General features: G+C 45.5%; 1 protein-coding gene across 1 annotated transcript in view; it reads left to right on the top strand.

Moving 5' to 3' along the window:
• Positions 1-7,021: 7,021 nt before the first annotated feature.
• The window catches only part of TRAF2 (TNF receptor associated factor 2), an 84,268-nt gene continuing 72,505 nt past the window's right edge, over positions 7,022-18,784 (top strand). Inside the window, exons 1-2 of the mRNA XM_038767768.1 lie at positions 7,022-7,217; positions 13,866-13,944. Coding sequence (XP_038623696.1) covers positions 7,027-7,217; positions 13,866-13,944 — 270 coding nt within the window. The 5' untranslated portion in view covers positions 7,022-7,026. The remainder of the gene's footprint in view (positions 7,218-13,865; positions 13,945-18,784) is intronic.

Here is an 18,784-nt window from a genome sequence, read left to right as displayed (position 1 = left end):
GATTTGGCCGCGGAAAGAATCCCGTCCTTTCGGCGGCGTGATTTGGCCGCGGAAAGGGCGTCGGAGGATCCCGGATCCAATCCCGGCTCTGCCCCCTTCCCTGCCGGGTGACCTCGGGGACCTCACTCCTCTGTGCCTCAGTTCCCTCATCTGCGAAATGGGGAAAGAGTACCTCTTCAGGGAGGCGGCGTGGCTCAGTGGAAAGAGTCCGGGCTTTGGAGTCAGAGGTTGCGGGTTCGAATCCCCGGCTCCGCCAGTTGTCAGCTGTGTGACTTTGGGCAAGTCGCTTCACTTCTCTGGGCCTCAGTTACCTCATCTGGAAAATGGGGATTAAGACTGTGAGCCCCCCATGGGACAACCTGATCACCTTGGAACCTCCCCAGCGCTTAGAACAGTGCTTTGTACATAGTAAGCGCTTAATAAATGCCATTATTATTATTATTATTATTATTATTCTCCCTCCTACTTAGAATGTGAACCCCCTGTTGGGCCGGATTATCCTGTAGGACCCCAGCACTGTTTACAGTGCCGAGGAAGCGGCGTGGCTCAGTGGGAAGAGCCCGGGCTTTGGAGTCAGAGGTCGTGGGTTCAAATCCCGGCTCCGCCACTCGTCAGCTGGGTGACTCTGGGCGAGTCACTTCACTTCTCTGTGCCTCAGTTACCTCATCTGGGAAATGGGGATTAAGACTGTGAGCCCCCCATGGGACAACCTGATCACCTTGTAACCTCCCCAGTGCTTAGAACAATGCTTTGCACATAGTAAGCGCTTAACAAATACTATCATTATTATTATTATTATTATTATTATTATTATTATTATTAAGTAGAAACTCCTCACTACTGGCCCTACATCTCCTCTTGCCAACTTTCTTCCTCTAACAGGTCAGCTGCCTTCGCTTGTCAATCAGTCAATCAATCAATCGTATTGATTGCACATAGTAAGCGCTTAATAAATGCTATCATTATTGTGATGTCACTTCTGCACCTCAGTTCCCTCATCTGTAAAATGGGGATGAAGACTGTGAGCCCCCCGTGGGACAACCTGATCACCTTGTAACCTCCCCAGCGCTTAGAACAGTGCCTTGCAGATAGTAAGCGCTTCATAAATGCTATCATTATTATTATGTCACTTCACTTCTCTGCACCTCAGTTCCCTCATCTGTAAAATGGGGATGAAGACTGCGAGCCCCCCCCATGGGACGACCTGATCACCTTGTAACCTCCCCAGCGCTTAGAACAGTGCTTGGCACGTAGTAAGCGCTTAACAAATGCCATTATTATTATTATTATTATTAGCACACAGTGAGCGCTTTCATTCTACTTGTTCTGACTGTGAGCCCACTGTCGGGTAGGGACTGTCTCTATATGTTGCCAATTTGTACTTCCCAAGCGCTTAGTACAGTGCTCTGCACACAGTAAGCGCTTAATAAATACGATTGATGATGATGACTTTTGACACCCCTCCACGTGTTTTGTTTTGTCGTCCGTCTCCCCCCTTTAGACTGTGAGCCCGTTGTCCTGCAGGGATTGTCTCTATTTGTTCCTGAATTGTACTTCCCAAGCGCTTAGTACAGTGCTCTGCACACAGTAAATACGGTTGAATGAACGAAAGTAGGGCCCGTCTCCATATGTTGCCGATTTGTTCTTCCTAACCGCCTCGTACAGCGCTCTGCACACAGTAGGCGCTCAATAAATACGGCTGAATGAGTGCAAGTGGGGCCCGTCCCTATATGTTGCTGACTTATACTTCCCAAGCACTTAGTACAGTGCCCTGTGGGGCGGCTCGGTGGAAAGAGCCCGGACTTGGGAGTCCGAGGTCGTGAGTTCTAATCCCGCCTCCGCCACTTGTCAGCTGGGTGACTTCGGGCAAGTCACTTCACTTCTCTGGGCCTCGGTTCCCTCATCTGGAAAATGGGGATGAAGACTGGGAGCCCCACGCGGGACAGCCCGATCACCTTGTATCTATCCCAGCGCTTAGAATGGTGCTCGGCACATAGTAAGCGCTTAAGAAATGCCATCATCATCATCAGTTGTATTTATTGAGCGCTTACTGTGTGCAGAGCACTGTACTAAGCGCCTGGGAAGTACAAATTGGCAACGTATAGAGACGGTCCCTACCCAGCAGTGGGCTCACAGTCTAAAAATCATCATCATCATCACAGTAATTGCTCAATAAATACGGTTGAATGAATGAATGAAGAAAGTACCACGTGCTGTGTGCTGCTGTGTGACCTTGGCCAAGTCACTTTACTTCCCTGGGCCTCATTTCCCTCATCTGGAAAATGGGGATGAAGACCGTGAGCCCCCCGTGGGACAACCTGATGGCCTTGTATCCAGCCCAGCGCTTAGAACAGTGCTCGGCACTTAGTAAGCGCTTACCAAATACCATCATCATCATCACAGTAATTGCTCTATAGATACGGTCGAATGAATGAATGAAGAAAGTACCACGTGCTGTGTGCTGCTGTGTGACCTTGGTCAAGTCACTTTACATCCCTGGGCCTCATTTCCCTCATCTGGAAAATGGGGATGAAGACCGTGAGCCCCCCGTGGGACAACCTGATCGCCTTGTATCCAGCCCAGCGCTTAGAACAGTGCGCGGCACTTAGTAAGCGCTTACCAAATGCCATCATCATCATCACAGTAATTGCTCAATAAATACGGTTGAATGAATGAATGAAGAAAGTACCACGTGCTGTGTGCTGCTGTGTGACCCTGGCCAAGTCACTTTACTTCCCTGGGCCTCATTTCCCTCATCTGGAAAATGGGGATGAAGACCGTGAGCCCCCCGTGGGACAACCTGATGGCCTTGTATCCAGCCCAGCGCTTAGAACAGTGCTCGGCACTTAGTAAGCGCTTACCAAATACCATCATCATTATTATTATTAGTACCAGTACCATTATTATTATTCTTGAGAAGCAGCGGGGCTCAGTGGAAAGAGCCCAGGCTTGGGAGTCAGAGGTCATGGGTTCAAATCCCAGCTCCGCCACTTGTTTATTTTTAAATGGCATTTATTAAGCGCTTACTATGCGCCAAGCACTGTTCTAAGCGCTGGAGAGGATACAAGGTGATCAGGTGGGCCCACGGGGGGCTCACGGTCTTCATCCCCATTTTACAGATGAGGGAACTGAGACACAGAGAAGTGAAATGACTTGCCCAAGGTCACCCAGCTGACAATTGGCAGGGCCGGGATTTGAACCCGTGACCTCTGACTCCCAAGCCCGGGCTCTTTCCATTGAGCCACGCCGCTTCTCTTGTCAGCTGGGTGACTTTGGGCAAGTCACTTCACTTCTCTGGGCCTCCGTGACCTCATCTGGAAAATGAGGATGAAGAGCGTGAGCCCCCCGCGGGACCACCCGATCACCTTGTAATAATAATAATAATAATGATAATAATAATAGCATTTATTAAGCACTTACTATGTGCAAAGCACTGTTCTAAGCGCTGGGGAGTTTACAAGGTGATCAGGTTGTCCCATGGGGGGCTCACAGTCTTCATCCCCATTTTCCAGATGAGGTCACTGAGGCCCAGAGAATAAGAATAAGAATAATGATGGCATTTATTAAGCACTTACTATGTGCCAAGCACTGTTCTAAGCACTGGGGTGGTTACAAGGTGATCAGGTTGTCCCACGGGGGGCTCACAGTCTTCATCCCCATTTTCCAGATGAGGTCACTGAGGCCCAGAGAAGTGAAGTGACTTGCCCAAAGTCACACAGGTGCCAAATTGGCAGAGCCGGGATTTGAACCCATGACCTCTGACTCCAAAGCCCGGGCTCTTTCCACTGAGCCACACTCCTTCTCTTGTCAGCTGAGTGACTTTGGGCAAGTCACTTCCCTGGGCCTCCGTTCAACTTGGCCTTCCCAAGCGCTCAGTACAGTGCTCTGCACACAGTAAGCGCTCAATAAATATGAATGAATGAATGAATGACCTCATCTGGAAAATGAGGATGAAGAGCATGAGCCCCCCGCGGGACCACCCGACCGCCTTGTAACCTCCCCAGCGCTTAGAACGGTGCTTGGCACATTGTAAGCGCTTAATAAATGCCATCGTTATTATTATTATGTGCTTAGAACGGTGCTTGGCGCATTGTAAGCACTTAATAAATGCCATCAGTATTATTATGTGCTTAGAACAGTGCTTGGCACGTCGTAAGCGCTTAATAAATGCCATCCTTATTATTATTATGCGCTTAGAACGGCACTTGGCATGTCGTAAGCGCCTAATAAATGCCATCGTTATTATTTTTATGTGCTTAGAACGGTGCTTGGCACGTCGTAAGCGCTTAATAAATGCCATCGTTATTATCATTATGCGCTTAGAACGCCGCTTGGCACGTCATAAGTGCTTAATAAATGCCGTTGTTATTATTATGCACTTAGAACGGTGCTTGGCACATCGTAAGCGCTTAATAAATGCCATCGTTATTATCATTATGCGCTTAGAACGGTGCTTGGCACGTCATAAGCGCTTAATAAATGCCATCGTTATTATTACTATGCGCTTGGAATGGTGCTTGGCACATCGTAAGCGCTTAATAAATGCCATCGTTATTATTATTATGTGCTTAGAACGGCGCTTGGCACATCGTAAGTGCTTAATAAATGCCATTGCGATTATTACTATGTGCTTAGAACGGCGCTTGGCACATCGTAAGTGCTTAATAAATGCCATCGTTATTATTATTATGCACTTGGAATGGTGCTTGGCACATTGTAAGCGCTTAATAAATGCCATCGTTATTATCATTATGCGCTTAGAACGGCGCTTGGCACGTCGGAAGCGCTTAATAAATGCCACCGTTATTATTATTATGTGCTTAGAATGGTGCTTGGCACATCATAAGCGCTTAGTAAATGGCATTGTTATTAGTATTATGCGCTTAGTACGGTGCTTGGCACATTGTAAGCGCTTAATAAATGCCATCGTTATTATTATTATGCACTTGGAATGGTGCTTGGCACATCGTAAGCGCTTAATAAATGCCATCGTTATTATTATTATGTGCTTAGAATGGTGCATGGCACATCGTAAGCGCTTAATAAATGCCATCGTTATTATCATTATGGGCTTAGAACGGCGCTTGGCGCGTCGTTAGCGCTTAAGAAATGCCATCGTTATTATTATTATGAGCTTAGAACGGCGCTTGGCACGTCATAAGTGCTTAAGAAATGCCATTGTTATTATTATTATGCGCTTAGAACGGCGCTTGGCACGTCATAAGTGCTTAAGAAGTGCCATCGTTATTATTATTATGTGCTTAGCACTCTGCTTGGTGTGTCATAAGCGCTTAATATATGCCATCGTTATTATTATTATGTGCTTAGAACGGTGCTTGGCACGTCGGAAGCACATAATAAATGCCATCGTTATTATTATTCTGAGCTTAGAACGGCGCTTGGCACATTGTAAGCGCTTAGGAAATGCCATTGTTATTATCATTATGCGCTTAGAACGGCGCTTGGCACATCGTAAGCGCTTAATAAATGCCATTGTTATTATTATTATGTGCTTAGAATGGTGCTTGGCACATCGTAAGCGCTTAAGAAATGCCATCGTTATTATTATTATGTGTTTAGAACGGCGCTTGGCACGTCGTAAGCGCTTAAGAAATGCCATCGTTATTATTATTATGCGCTTAGAACGGCGCTTGGCACGTCGGAAGCGCTTAATAAATGCCATCGTTATTATTATTATGTGTTTAGAACAGCGCTTGGCACGTCGTAAGCGCTAAAGAAATGCCATCGTTATTATCATTATGCGCTTAGATCGGCGCTTGGCGCGTCGGAAGCGCGTAATAAATGCCGTCGTTATTATTATTATTCCCATAAAAAATGCCGAATATAGCCAAGGGCCAAAAGCGGGACTCAGTCTTTTTTTTTGCGTGTGCGTTTTCCCGTCCCGTGTCCTTTCAGGGGATCGAGGGGCCCGTTCCCATGGCGGCAGCGGCCAACTGTACTCCTCCGGGCTTGGCATGTTGGAATCGCTTAATAAATGCCATCGTTATTATTATTATTATTATGCGCTTAGAACGGCGCTTGGCACATCGTAAGCGCTTAATAAATGCCATCGTTATTAGTATTATGTGTTTAGAATGGTGCTTGGCACATCGTAAGTGCTTAATAAATGCCATCGTTATTATCATTATGTGCTTAGAACGGCGCTTGGCGCCTCGTAAGCGCTTAAGAAATGCCATTGTTATTATTATTATGCGCTTAGAACGGCACTTGGCACGTCAGAAGCGCTTAATAAATGCCATCGTTATTATTATTATGTGCTTAGAATGGTGCTTGGCACATCATAAGCGCTTAGTAAATGGCATCGTTATTAGTATTATGCGCTTAGTACGGTGCTTGGCACATTGTAAGCGCTTAATAAATGCCATCGTTATTATTATTATGCACTTGGAATGGTGCTTGGCACATCGTAAGCGCTTAATAAATGCCATCGTTATTATCATTATGCACTTAGAACGGCGCTTGACGCGTCGTAAGCGCTTAAGAAATGCCATCGTTATTATCATTATGCGCTTAGAACGGCGCTTGGCACATCATAAGCGCTTAATAAATGCCATCGTTATTATCATTATGCGCTTAGAACGGCGCTTGGCACGTCGGAAGCGCTTAAGAAATGCCATCATTATTATTATTATTATTATGTGTTTAGAACGGCGCTTGGCACGTTGTAAGTGCTTAATAAATGCCATCGTTATTATCATTATGCGCTTAGAACGGCGCTTGGCACGTCGGAAGCGCTTAATAAATGCCATCGTTATTATTATTATGTGTTTAGAACAGCGCTTGGCACGTCGTAAGTGCTTAAGAAATGCCATCATTATTATCGTTATGTGTTTAGAACGGCGCTTGGCGCGTCGTAAGCGCTTAATAAATGCCATCATTATTATTATTATTCCCATAAAAAATGCCGAAGATAGCCAAGGGCCAAAAGTGGGACTCAGTCTTTTTTTTTTTGCGTGTGTGTTTTCCCGTCCCGTGTCCTTTCAGGGGATCGAGGGGCCCGTTCCCATGGCGGCAGCGGCCAACTGTACTCCTCCGGGATCTTTAGACGTGCAGCAGCCCGGCTTTTCCAAGATTATCCTGGGAACGAAACTGGAGGATAAGTACCTGTGCTCCGCCTGCAAGAACATCCTGCGGAGACCGTTCCAAGCCCAGTGCGGCCACCGCTACTGCTCCTACTGTCTCAGCAGCATCATAAGGTATCGATCTTTACTCTATTTATTTATTTTACTTGTACATATCTATTCTATTTCTTTTATTTTGTTAGTCTGTTTGGTTTTGTTCTCTGTCTTCCCCTTTTAGACTCTTTACTGTATTTATTTATTTATTTATTTTACTTGTCCCTATCTATTCTATTTCTTTTATTTTGTTAGTCTGTTTGGTTTTGTTTCTCTGTCTTCCCCTTTTAGACTCTTTACTCTATTTATTTATTTATTTATTTTACTTGTCCCTATCTGTTCTATTTCTTTTATTTTGTTAGTCTGGTTTTGTTCTCTGTCTTCCCCTTTTAGACTCTTTACTCTTTATTTATTTATTTATTTATTTTACTTGTCCCTATCTATTCTATTTCTTTTATTTTGTTAGTCTGTTTGGTTTTGTTTCTCTGTCTTCCCCTTTTAGACTCTTTACTCTATTTATTTATTTATTTATTTTACTTGTCCCTATCTATTCTATTTCTTTTATTTTGTTAGTCTGTTTGGTTTTGTTCTCTGTCTTCCCCTTTTAGACTCTTTACTCTATTTATTTATTTATTTATTTTACTTGTCCCTATCTATTCTATTTCTTTTATTTTGTTAGTCTGTTTGGTTTTGTTCTCTGTCTTCCCCTTTTAGACTCTTTACTCTATTTATTTATTTATTTATTTTACTTGTCCCTATCTATTCTATTTCTTTTATTTTGTTAGTCTGTTTGGTTTTGTTTCTCTGTCTTCCCCTTTTAGACTCTTTACTCTATTTATTTATTTATTTATTTTACTTGTCCCTATCTATTCTATTTCTTTTATTTTGTTAGTCTGTTTGGTTTTGTTTCTCTGTCTTCCCCTTTTAGACTCTTTACTCTATTTATTTATTTATTTATTTTACTTGTCCCTATCTATTCTATTTCTTTTATTTTGTTAGTCTGTTTGGTTTTGTTCTCTGTCTTCCCCTTTTAGACTCTTTACTGTATTTATTTATTTATTTATTTTACTTGTCCCTATCTCTTCTATTTCTTTTATTTTGTTAGTCTTTTTGGTTTTGTTCTCTGTCTTCCCCTTTTAGACTCTTTACTCCTCTATTTATTTATTTATTCATTTTACTTGTCCCTATCTATTCTATTTCTTTTATTTTGTTAGTCTGTTTGGTTTTGTTCTCTGTCTCCCCCTTTTAGACCGTGAGCCCACTCTTGGGTCTAGATGTTGCCAATTTGTACTTCCCAAGCGCTCTGCGCATAGTAAGCGCTCAATAAATACGATTGATGATGACGACGATCTGTATATATGTATATATGTCTGTACATCTTTATTACTTTATTTTACGGGGACATATTTAGTTTATTTGGTTTCTATGTCTTGTTTTGTCGTCCGTCTCCCCCTTCTAGACTGCAAGCCCGCTGTTGGGTAGGGACCGTCCCTCTATGTTGCCGACTTGTACTTCCCAAGCGCTTAGTACAGTGCTCTGCACACAGTAAGCACTCAATAAATACGATTGAATGAATGAATGAGACCGCTGTTGGGTAGGGACCATCTCTCTATGTTGCCGACTTGTACTTCCCAAGCGCTTACTACAATGCTGTGCACAGAGTAAGCGATCAATAAATATGAATGAATGAATGAATGAGCCCGCTGTTGGGTAGGGACCGTCTCTATATGTTGCCGACTTGTACTTCCCAAGCGCTCGGTACAGTGCTCTGCACACAGTAAGCGCTCAATACATACGATTGAATGAATGAATGAATGAGCCCGCTGTTGGGTAGGGACCGTCTCTCTATGTTGGCAACGTGGCCTTCCCAAGCGCTTAGTACAGTGCTCTGCACACAGTAAGCGCTCAATAAATACGATTGAATGAATGAATGAGCCCGCTGTTGGGTAGGGACCGTCTCTAGATGTTGCCGACTTGGACTTCCCAAGCGCTTAGTCCAGTGCGCTGAACACAGTAAGCACTCAATAAATACGATTGAATGAATGAATGAATGAATGAATGAGCCCACTCTTGGGTAGGGACCATCTCTCTGTGTTGCCGACTTGTACTTCCCAAGCGTTCGGCACAGTGCTCTGCACACAGTAAGCGCTCAATAAATACGATTGAATGAGTGAATGAATGAGCCCGCTGTTGGGTAGGGACCGTCTCTCTATGTTGCCGATGTGGACTTTCCAAGCGATCAGTCCAGTGCTCTGCACACAATAAGCGCTCAATAAATACGATTGAATGAATGAATGAATAAGCCCACCGTTGGGTAGGGACCGTCTCTCTATGTTGCCAACGTGGACTTCCTAAGCACTCAGTCCAGTGCTCTGCACACAGTAAGCGCTCAATAAATACGACTGAATGAATGAAGGAATCTGGGTTTTTAACCCCCCGGGTCCACACGTGAGAAGCAGCGTGGCTCAGTGGAAAGAACCCGGGCTTGGGCGTCAGAGGTCGTGGGTTCAAATCCCGGCTCCGCCCCTTGTCAGCTGGGTGACTTTGGGCGAGTCACTTCACTTCTCTGTTCCTCAGTGACCTCATCTGGAAAATGGGGATGAAGACTGTGAGCCCCCCATGGGACAACCTGATCACCTTGTAACTTCCCCAGCGCTTAGAACAGTGCTGTGCACATAGTAAGCGCTTAATAAATGCCATCATTATTATTATTAAAATGGGGGTGAAGACTGGGAGCCCCCCGTGGGACCTCCTGATCACCTTATAACCTCCCCAGCGCTTAGAACAGTGCTTTGCACGTAGTAAGCGCTTAATAAATGCCATCGTTGTTATTATTAAAATGGGGATGAAGACTGTGAGCCCCCCGTGGGACCACCTGCTCACCTTATAACCTCCCCAGCGCTTAGAACAGTGCTTTGCACATAGTAAGCGCTTAATAAATGCCATCATTATTATTATTATTATTATTATTGGCAAGGGCACGAACTTTGGAGTCAGAGGTCGCGGGTTCTAATCCCGGCTCCGCCACGTGTCTGCTCTGTGGCCTTGGGCAAATCACTTCTCCGTGCCTCAGTTACCTCGTCTGGAAAATGGGGATGAGCCCCGTGCGGGACAGGGACCGTGTCCAACCTGATTGCCTTGTATTCATTCATTCAGTCATATTTGTTGAGTGCTTACTGTGCGCCGAGCACTGGACTGAGCGCCTGGAAAGTACAATTCAGCACCAAAGAGAGACAGTCCCTGCCCACAGTGGGCTCACAGTCTAGAAGGGGGGAGACAATATAAAAATAAGTAAACGGGCATCGATAGCATCAATATAAATAGAATTATAGATTCGTTCACTCATTCATTCAATCGTATTTATTCATTCATTCACTCAGTCGTATTTATTGAGCACTTACTGTGTGCAGAGCACTGTACTAAGCGCTTGGGAAGTCCAAGTTGGCAACATCTAGAGACGGTCCCTACCCAACAACGGGCTCACGGTCTAGAAGGGGGAGACAGACAACAAAACAAAACATGTGGATGTCCGAACAAATAGAATTAAAGCTAAATGCACAGCATTAGCAAAATAAATAAAATAGTAACTATGTATAAGTAAAATAAATAGAGTCATAAATCTGTACAAACATATTTCCAGGTGCTGTGGGGAGGGGAAGGACGTAAGGTGGGAGGGATGGGGAGGAGGAAAGGAAAAAGGGAGAGAGGAAAAAGGAAAAAGAATATTATAAATTGTTTCTATTAACTCCCGTCTCCTCTAGACTGTAAGCTCACTGTGGGCAGGGAACTTGTCTGCCAAGTGTGTCGTATCATCCTTTCCCGAGCGCTTAGTACAGCGCTCTGCACACATTAAGCGCTAAATAAAACACCCCAGACGGTCCATTGGGGGTGAAGGGTTTCTTAACGGCGCTGAAGAAATCTGAGATTGCCTTTTTGAGCAAAAACTTTCCGGAGGAACGGACTTAGGATGCATCTACAGGACATTCATTCATTCATTCCTATTTATTGAGCGCTTACCGAGTGCAGAGCACTGTACTAAGCGCTTGGGAAATCCACATTGGACAGAATCCGCTCGTACAGGCTCACGACTAGGGGAAGTTGGTGATCTCTGTGGGCCGTGGAAACGCGAGCGAGAAAATGGCTATATTTGAAAGCGTTGCTTGCTCTGTTAGAGGTCAGAGTCGTTTCTGAGGGCGTTTTTCCCACCTGGGATTAGGTACACAGTAGGCGCTCAATAAATACAATGGATGATGATCGGGGATTCGTAGTTTTGGTCGAAGTTAAATGGGGATGAAGACCGTGAGCCCCCCGTGGGCCAACCTGATCGCCTTGTAACCTCCCCAGTGCTTCGAACAGTGCTTTGCACATAGTAAGCATTTAATAAATGCCATCATCATCATCATTTATAAGCGCTTAGTACAGTGCTCCGCACATAGTAAGCGCTCAATAAATACGATGGATTGATTGATTGAAGTTGACGTGGCACGGGGGAAAAAGCCCCCGAGGAGCGGCGGCTGCGTGCGTCCGATTCTCCGGACGCTCACGGGGGTTCCTCTCTAGCGTCGAAGAAGATTCGGCGCTTAGAACAGTGTGCTTTGCACATAGTAAGCGCTTAACAAACACCATTATTATTATTATTATTATTTAGGCTTAAACTCCTGGTTTGTGATGCCCTGTGTGACACAACTGTATATATGTGTGTATATATGTATATATACATACATATATATGTGTGTATATATATGTACATATGTATGTGTGTATATATGTTTGTACATATTTATTACTCTATTTATTTATTTTACTTGTACATATCTATTCTATTTATTTTATTTTGTTAGTCTGTTTGGTTTTGTTCTCCGTCTCCCCCTTTTAGACTGGGAGCCCACTGTTGGGTAGGGACCGTCTCTAGATGTTGCCAACTTGTACTTCCCAAGCGCTTAGTCCAGTGCTGCGCACATAGTAAGCGCTCAATAAATACTATTGATGATGATGGAGATGACAACCACAGTGGCGGAAACCACCGGACGGACTTGCGTCGTCGGGCAGACGGCCCCTAATTCCCTAGAAGAGTCGTAGCCATAGCGCAGGGAAGAAAGAACAGTGCTTTACACATAGTAAGCGCTTAATAAATGCTATTAAAAAAAAAAAAAAAGAAAGAAACACACGTCCCGGCGGAGCCGGGTGTATATGGAAGGGGCTGCTTGGTATTATTATTATTATCGTTATTATTATTACTGCGTTTGTTAACGTTTGAGAAGCAGCGTGGCTCCGGGGAAAGAGCCCGGGCTTTGGAGTCAGAGGTCAGGGGTTCAAATCCCGGCTCCACCAGTTGCCAGCTGTGTGACCTTGGGCAAATCACTTAACTTCTCTGTGCCTCAGTTACCTCATCTGTAAAACGGGGGTTAAGACTGTGAGCCCACCGTGGGACAACCTTTTAGACTGTGAGCCCACTGTTGGGTAGGGACTGTCTCTATATGTTGCCAGCTTGTACCTCCCAAGCGCTTAGTACAGTGCTCTGCACACAGTAAGCGCTCAAGAAATACGATTGATGATGATGTTAAGCGCTTAGTAAGTGTCAAGCACCGTTCCAAGCCCGGGGTCGATGCAGGATAATCCGGTTGGACGCAATCCCTGTCCAAGAGGGAGAACGATATTTGTTCATTCAGTCGTATTTACCGAGCACTTCCAGTGTGCAGAGCACTGTACTGAGCGCTCGGGAGAGTACGATATAACAAGAAACCAGACACATTCCCTGCCCACGGTGAGCTTCCAGTGGTATTTGTTTAAACGCTTACTACTAGGTGCTGAGCATTGTCGTAAGCACTGAGAAATCGTCATGACCGAACTCCTTAAAATCAGCCTATTTCCCGGGTGCTTTCGTAAATCTGTAAATTCAGCTATTTACCGAGCGTGCCGAAATCCGTAAGATCCTCCTGTTTCCGGACCGCTTTCGGAAATCCGTCAAGTCGTCCTCTTTACCGAGCGCTCGTAAATCCCTAAGGCCGTAATGCCCGAGCGCTTCCGTAACTTTTTAAAACCAGCCCATTTACTGAGCGGTCTCGGAAATCCCTAAGATCAGCCCGCTTGCTGAACGCTTTCATAAATCCGTCAAGTCGTCCTGTTTACTGAGCGCTCTCGTAAGTGTTTTGTTGTCCGTCTCCCTCTTCCGGCCCGTGAGCCCGTTGTTGGGTAGGGACCGCCCCTATATGTTGCCGACTTGGACTTCCCAAGCGCTCAGTACAGTGCTCTGCACACAGTAAGCGCTCAATAAATGCGATTGAATTTGCCCCAGACTGAGCCCCTTCCTTCCTCTCCCCCTCATCCCCCTCTCCATCCCCCCCATCTTACCTCCTTCCCTTCCCTACAGCACCTGTATATATGTATATATGTTTGTACAGATTTATTACCCTATTTATTTATTTTACTTGTACATATCTATTCTATTTATTTTATTTTGTTAGTATGTTTGGTTTTGTTTCTCTGGCTCCCCCTTTTAGACTGTGAGCCCACTGGTGGGTAGGGACTGTCTCTATATGTTGCCAATTTGTACTTCCCAAGCGCTTAGTACAGTGCTCTGCGCTCAATAAATACGATTGATGATGATTGAATGAATGAATGAATGAATAAAAAAAGTCACCAGATTCCTTGTGATGGACAGGTTCCATACTAAACGTTTTTCTTCTCTCTCTCCCTTTCTTTTTCTCTTTTTCTCTCTCTCTCTCTGAGCTCTGGGCCTCAGAATTGTGCTGCTTGCGTTCAGGAGGGAATATTCGAAGAAGGCGTCTCGATTTTAGAAAGCAGCTCGGTAAGTACAACAGCCTTAAGCCCCGTTTTTCAGATGAGGTAACTGAGGCACAGAGAGGTGCCGTGACTTGCCCAGGGTCACCCAGCAGACAAGTGGCAGAGCTGGGATTAGAACCGGGTCCTTCTGGCGCCCAGCCCCGAGCTCTGTTCTTTAGGCCCATAAACAGGCCCACCTGTATATATGTTTGTACATATTTATTACTCTATTTATTTATTTTACTTGTACATATCTATTCTATTTATTTTATTTTGTTAGTATGTTTGGTTTTGTTCTCTGTCTCCCCCTTTTAGACTGTGAGCCCACTGTTGGGTATGGACTGTCTCTATATGTTGCCAACTTGTACTTCCCAAGCGCTTAGTACAGTGCTCTGCACATAGTAAGCGCTCAGTAAATACGATTGATGATGATATGTTTGTACATATTTATTACTCTATTTATTTATTTATTTGTGCATATCTATTCTATTTATTTTATTTTGTTAGTATGTTTGGTTTTGTTCTGTCTCCCCTTTTAGACTGTGAGCCCACTGTTGGGTAGGGACTGTCTCTATATGTTGCCAACTTGTACTTCCCAAGCGCTTAGTACAGTGCTCTGCACATAGTAAGCGCTCAATAAATGCGATTGATGATGATGATGATGATAAACCTGCTGTGCGCCCATGGTGTGTGGTTTTATTTTGTTAGTATGTTTGGTTTTGTTGTCTGTCTCCCCCTTTTAGACTGTGAGCCCACTGTTGGGTAGGGGCCGTCTCTATATGTTGCCAATTTGTACTTCCCAAGTGCTTAGTACAGTGCTCTGCACATAGTAAGCGCTCAATAAATATGATTGATGATGATGATATGTTTGTACATATTTATTACTCTATTTATTTATTTTATTTGTACATATCTATTCTATTTTGTTTTGTTAGTATGTTTGGTTTTGTTCTCCGTCTCCCCCTTTTAGACTGGGAGCCCACTGTTGGGTAGGGACTGTCTCTAGATGTTGCCAATTTGTACTTCCCAAGCGCTTAGTACAGTGCTGTGCACATAGTAAGCGCTCAATAAATACGATTGATGATGATATGTTTGTACATATTTATTACTCTATTTATTTATTTATTTTATTTGTACATATCTATTCTATTTATTTTATTTTGTTAGTATGTTTGGTTTTGTTCTCTGTCTCCCCCTTTTAGACTGTGAGCCCACTGTTGGGTAGGGACCGTCTCTAGATGTTGCCAATTTGTACTTCCCAAGCGCTTAGTACAGTGCTCTGCACACAGTAAGCGCTCAATAAATACGATTGATGATGATGATGATGATGATAAACCTGCTGTGCGCCCATGGTGTGTGGTTTTATTTTGTTAGTATGTTTGGTTTTGTTCTCTATCTCCCCCTTTTAGACTGGGAGCCCACTGTTGTGTAGGGACTGTCTCTAGATGTTGCCAGTTTGTACTTCCCAAGCGCTTGGTACAGTGATCTGCACGTAGTAAGCGCTCAATAAATACGATTGATGATGATGATATGTTTGTACATATTTATTACTCTATTTATTTATTTATTTATTTTATTTGTACATATCTATTCTATTTATTTTATTTTGTTAGTATGTTTGGTTTTGTTCTCTGTCTCCCCCTTTTAGACTGTGGGCCCACTGTTGGGTAGGGACTGTCTCTATATGTTGCCAACTTGTACTTCCCAAGCGCTTAGTCCAGTGCTCTGCACATAGTAAGTGCTCAATAAATACGATTGATGATGATGATAAACCTGCTGTGCGCCCATGGTGTGTGGTTTTATTTTGTTAGTATGTTTGGTTTTGTTCTCTGTCTCCCCCTTTTAGACTGTGAGCCCACTGTTGGGTAGAGACTGTCTCTAGATGTTGCCAACTTGGACTTCCCAAGCGCTTAGTACAGTGCTCTGCCCACAGTAAGCACTCAATAAATGCGATTGATGATGATGCCCGCAAGAATTTGGAAACGATCCGCAGGTGGTTTGGAGTCCTCTGTGGTTGGAAAGACCCCGGGGTGTCGACACCATCATCATCATCATCATCATCAATCGTATTTATTGAGCGCTTACTGTGTGCAGAGCACTGTACTAAGCGCTTGGGAAGTACAAATTGGCAACATCTAGAGACAGTCCCTACCCAACAGTGGGCTCATGGTCTACAAGGGGGAGACAGAGAACAAAACCAAACATACTAACGAAATAAAATAAATAGAATAGATATGTACAAGTAAAATAAATAGAGTAATAAATACGTACAGACATATATACATATATACAGGTGCTGTGGGGAAGGGAAGGAGGTAAGATGGCGGGGATGGAGAGGGGGACGAGGGGGAGAGGAAGAGTCTCCATCCATCCGGCGAGTTTTGCTTCCCGTCGCTCGCACAATCTCCCCGATCCGACGAAAGCCGCAGAACGGGATTCCTGGCGGGGCGGGCGGGGTGGGGAAGCCGCCCGCGTCGCGCGTTGAAACCGAAGTCAATCGTATTTATTGAGCGCTTACTATGTGCAGAGCACTGCACTGAGCGCTTGGGAAGTACAAATTGGCACCATAGAGAGACGGTCCCTACCCAACAGTGGGCTCACAGTCTAAAAGGGGGAACGTGTCTGCTAATCCTGCCATACCGCGCCCTTCCCGAGCGCTTAAAAGCGCTCATAGTAAGCGCTCAGTAAAGATCACTGATGGATGGATTTAATGAGAGAGGCTGTGGGGAAGAGTGCTTTTAGACTGTGAGCCCACTGTTGGGTAGGGACCGTCTCTATATGTTGCCAATTTGTACTTCCCAAGCGCTTAGTACAGTGCTCTGCACCTAGTAAGCGCTCAATAAATACGATTGATGATGATGATGATGGCTTAGGGCCGGCCTTTGCAAGCTGTTTGAACGGTGTTTCCTCTCCCCTCTCTTCTCTTTTCCCCCTCTCCTTCACTTCTCCCTGTGTAGTCATTCAGTCGTACTTATTGAGCGCTTACCGTGTGCAGAGCACTGTACTGAGCGCTTGGGAAGTACATCAGAGGAGGTCGAGGCGAGTCAGATTTTGGAGTCGTCCCCACAGATCCCGTAATTTTGGAAGCTTCTCTAAGGGCGAGACGGAAGGGACTCGGGACTGAGCCCTTAGACGGCAGCCGGAATGGGAAGAGCGCTTAGAACGGTGCTTTGCACATAGTCAGCGCTTAATAAATGCCATTGTTATTATTAGAAGAGGAGGACCAGGGCCGACTGTGACAGGGAAACTGAGGTAAAACGGACTCCAGACTGTAAGCCCGTGGGTGGCAAAATGGGGCGACGGCTATTTCGGTTGCATCGTACCCTCCCAAGTGCTTAGTAGCGCTTGGCTGCTTCCTCGAGGAAGCTCGGCGTGAAGAGCGCGGGCTTGGGAGTCCGAGGTCATGGGTTCGAATCCCCGCTGAGCCACTCGTCAGCTGTGTGACCTGGGGCAAGCCACTTCGCTTCTCTGGGCCTCAGTGACCTCCTCTGGAAAATGGGGATGAAGACTGTGAGCCCCCCGTGGGACAACCTGATCACCGTGTATCCTCCCCAGCGCTTAGAACAGTGCTTTGCACATCGTAGTGCTTAAATATTATATAATAATTATGATAATTAGTAGTAGTAGAAGTAGTACAGTGCTCTGCGCATGGTAAGCACCCGATAAACACGACTCATTGATCAAACGTGACTGCCAACTCTTTTATATCGTCCTGTCCCAAACGCTTAGTCCAGTGTTCTGCACACGGTAAGCGCTCAATAAATACGACTCATTGATCGACCGTGACTGCCAACTCTTTTATATCGTCCTCTCCCAAACGCTTAGTCCAGTGCTCTGCGCACGGTAAGCGCTCAATAAATTCAGTCGATGGGTCGGGTTTCCAGGTGCCGAGACTGGGCCTCAGGGTCAAAGGCCCCTGGTCATTTATTCATTCGTTCAGTCGTATTTATTGAGCGCTTACTGTGTGCAGAGCGCCGGACTAAGCGCTTGGGAAGTCCAAGCCGGCAACATCTAGAGACGGTCCCGACCCGACAGCGGGCTCACGGTCTGGAAGGGGGAGACGGACGACACAACAAGGAAACATGTGGACGGGTGTCAAGTCGTCAGAATAAATGGAATTAGAGCTTAATGCACGTCATTAGGAAAATAGGAGCGGAGGGTGCGGGCTGGGCCGGAGAAGGAGGGAAGGGAGGTGAGGTGGGAGGGGGCGACGGGATGGACGGGATTGAAGCCGAGGGTGAGGAGTTTTTTCCCGACGCGGAGGTTGACAGGCTCGAGGAAGGCGAGGACAGAGTCCGATTTTGGCAAGATTTGGCAAGAAGCCGGTCCCCTCGCTGACCTGGGGAAGAGTGTGTTCTCAGCGAGGCGGGAACGGGATTGCAGGAGGTCATCACCATCATCAGTCGTATTTATTGAGCGCTTACTGGGTGCAGAGCACTGGACTAAGCGCTGGGGAAGTCCAAGTTGGTAACATATAGCGACAGTCCCTACCCAGCAGTGGGCTCACAGTCTAGAAGGGGGAGACAGAGAACAAAACCAAGCATGCTAATAAATAGAATAGATATGTACAAGTAAAATAAATAGAGTAATAAATCTGTACAAACATATATACAGGTGCTGTGGGGAAGGGAAGGAGGTAGGATGGGGGGGATGGAGAGGGGGACGAGGCCGAAGGGGGTTGCGCGAAGGGCATGGCTCTCGGAAGAGCTGGGAGAGGGAGGTGTCCGAAGCGGGATTGAGGCCCGCGTTCCGAACCAGAATGCCCCCAGCCTGGTCCCCATCCCTCCCGAGACCCCTCGCCTAGAGTTTTCCCTGCTGATTCTGAGCTTCGTCTTTCCTCGACTACCGCCAGACCGCCGGCCCTT

This window comes from Tachyglossus aculeatus, chromosome 27, assembly GCF_015852505.1.
Source record: "Tachyglossus aculeatus isolate mTacAcu1 chromosome 27, mTacAcu1.pri, whole genome shotgun sequence".
Taxonomy (NCBI): Eukaryota; Metazoa; Chordata; class Mammalia; order Monotremata; family Tachyglossidae; genus Tachyglossus; species Tachyglossus aculeatus.
This window is presented reverse-complemented; position numbering and strand designations above follow the sequence as displayed.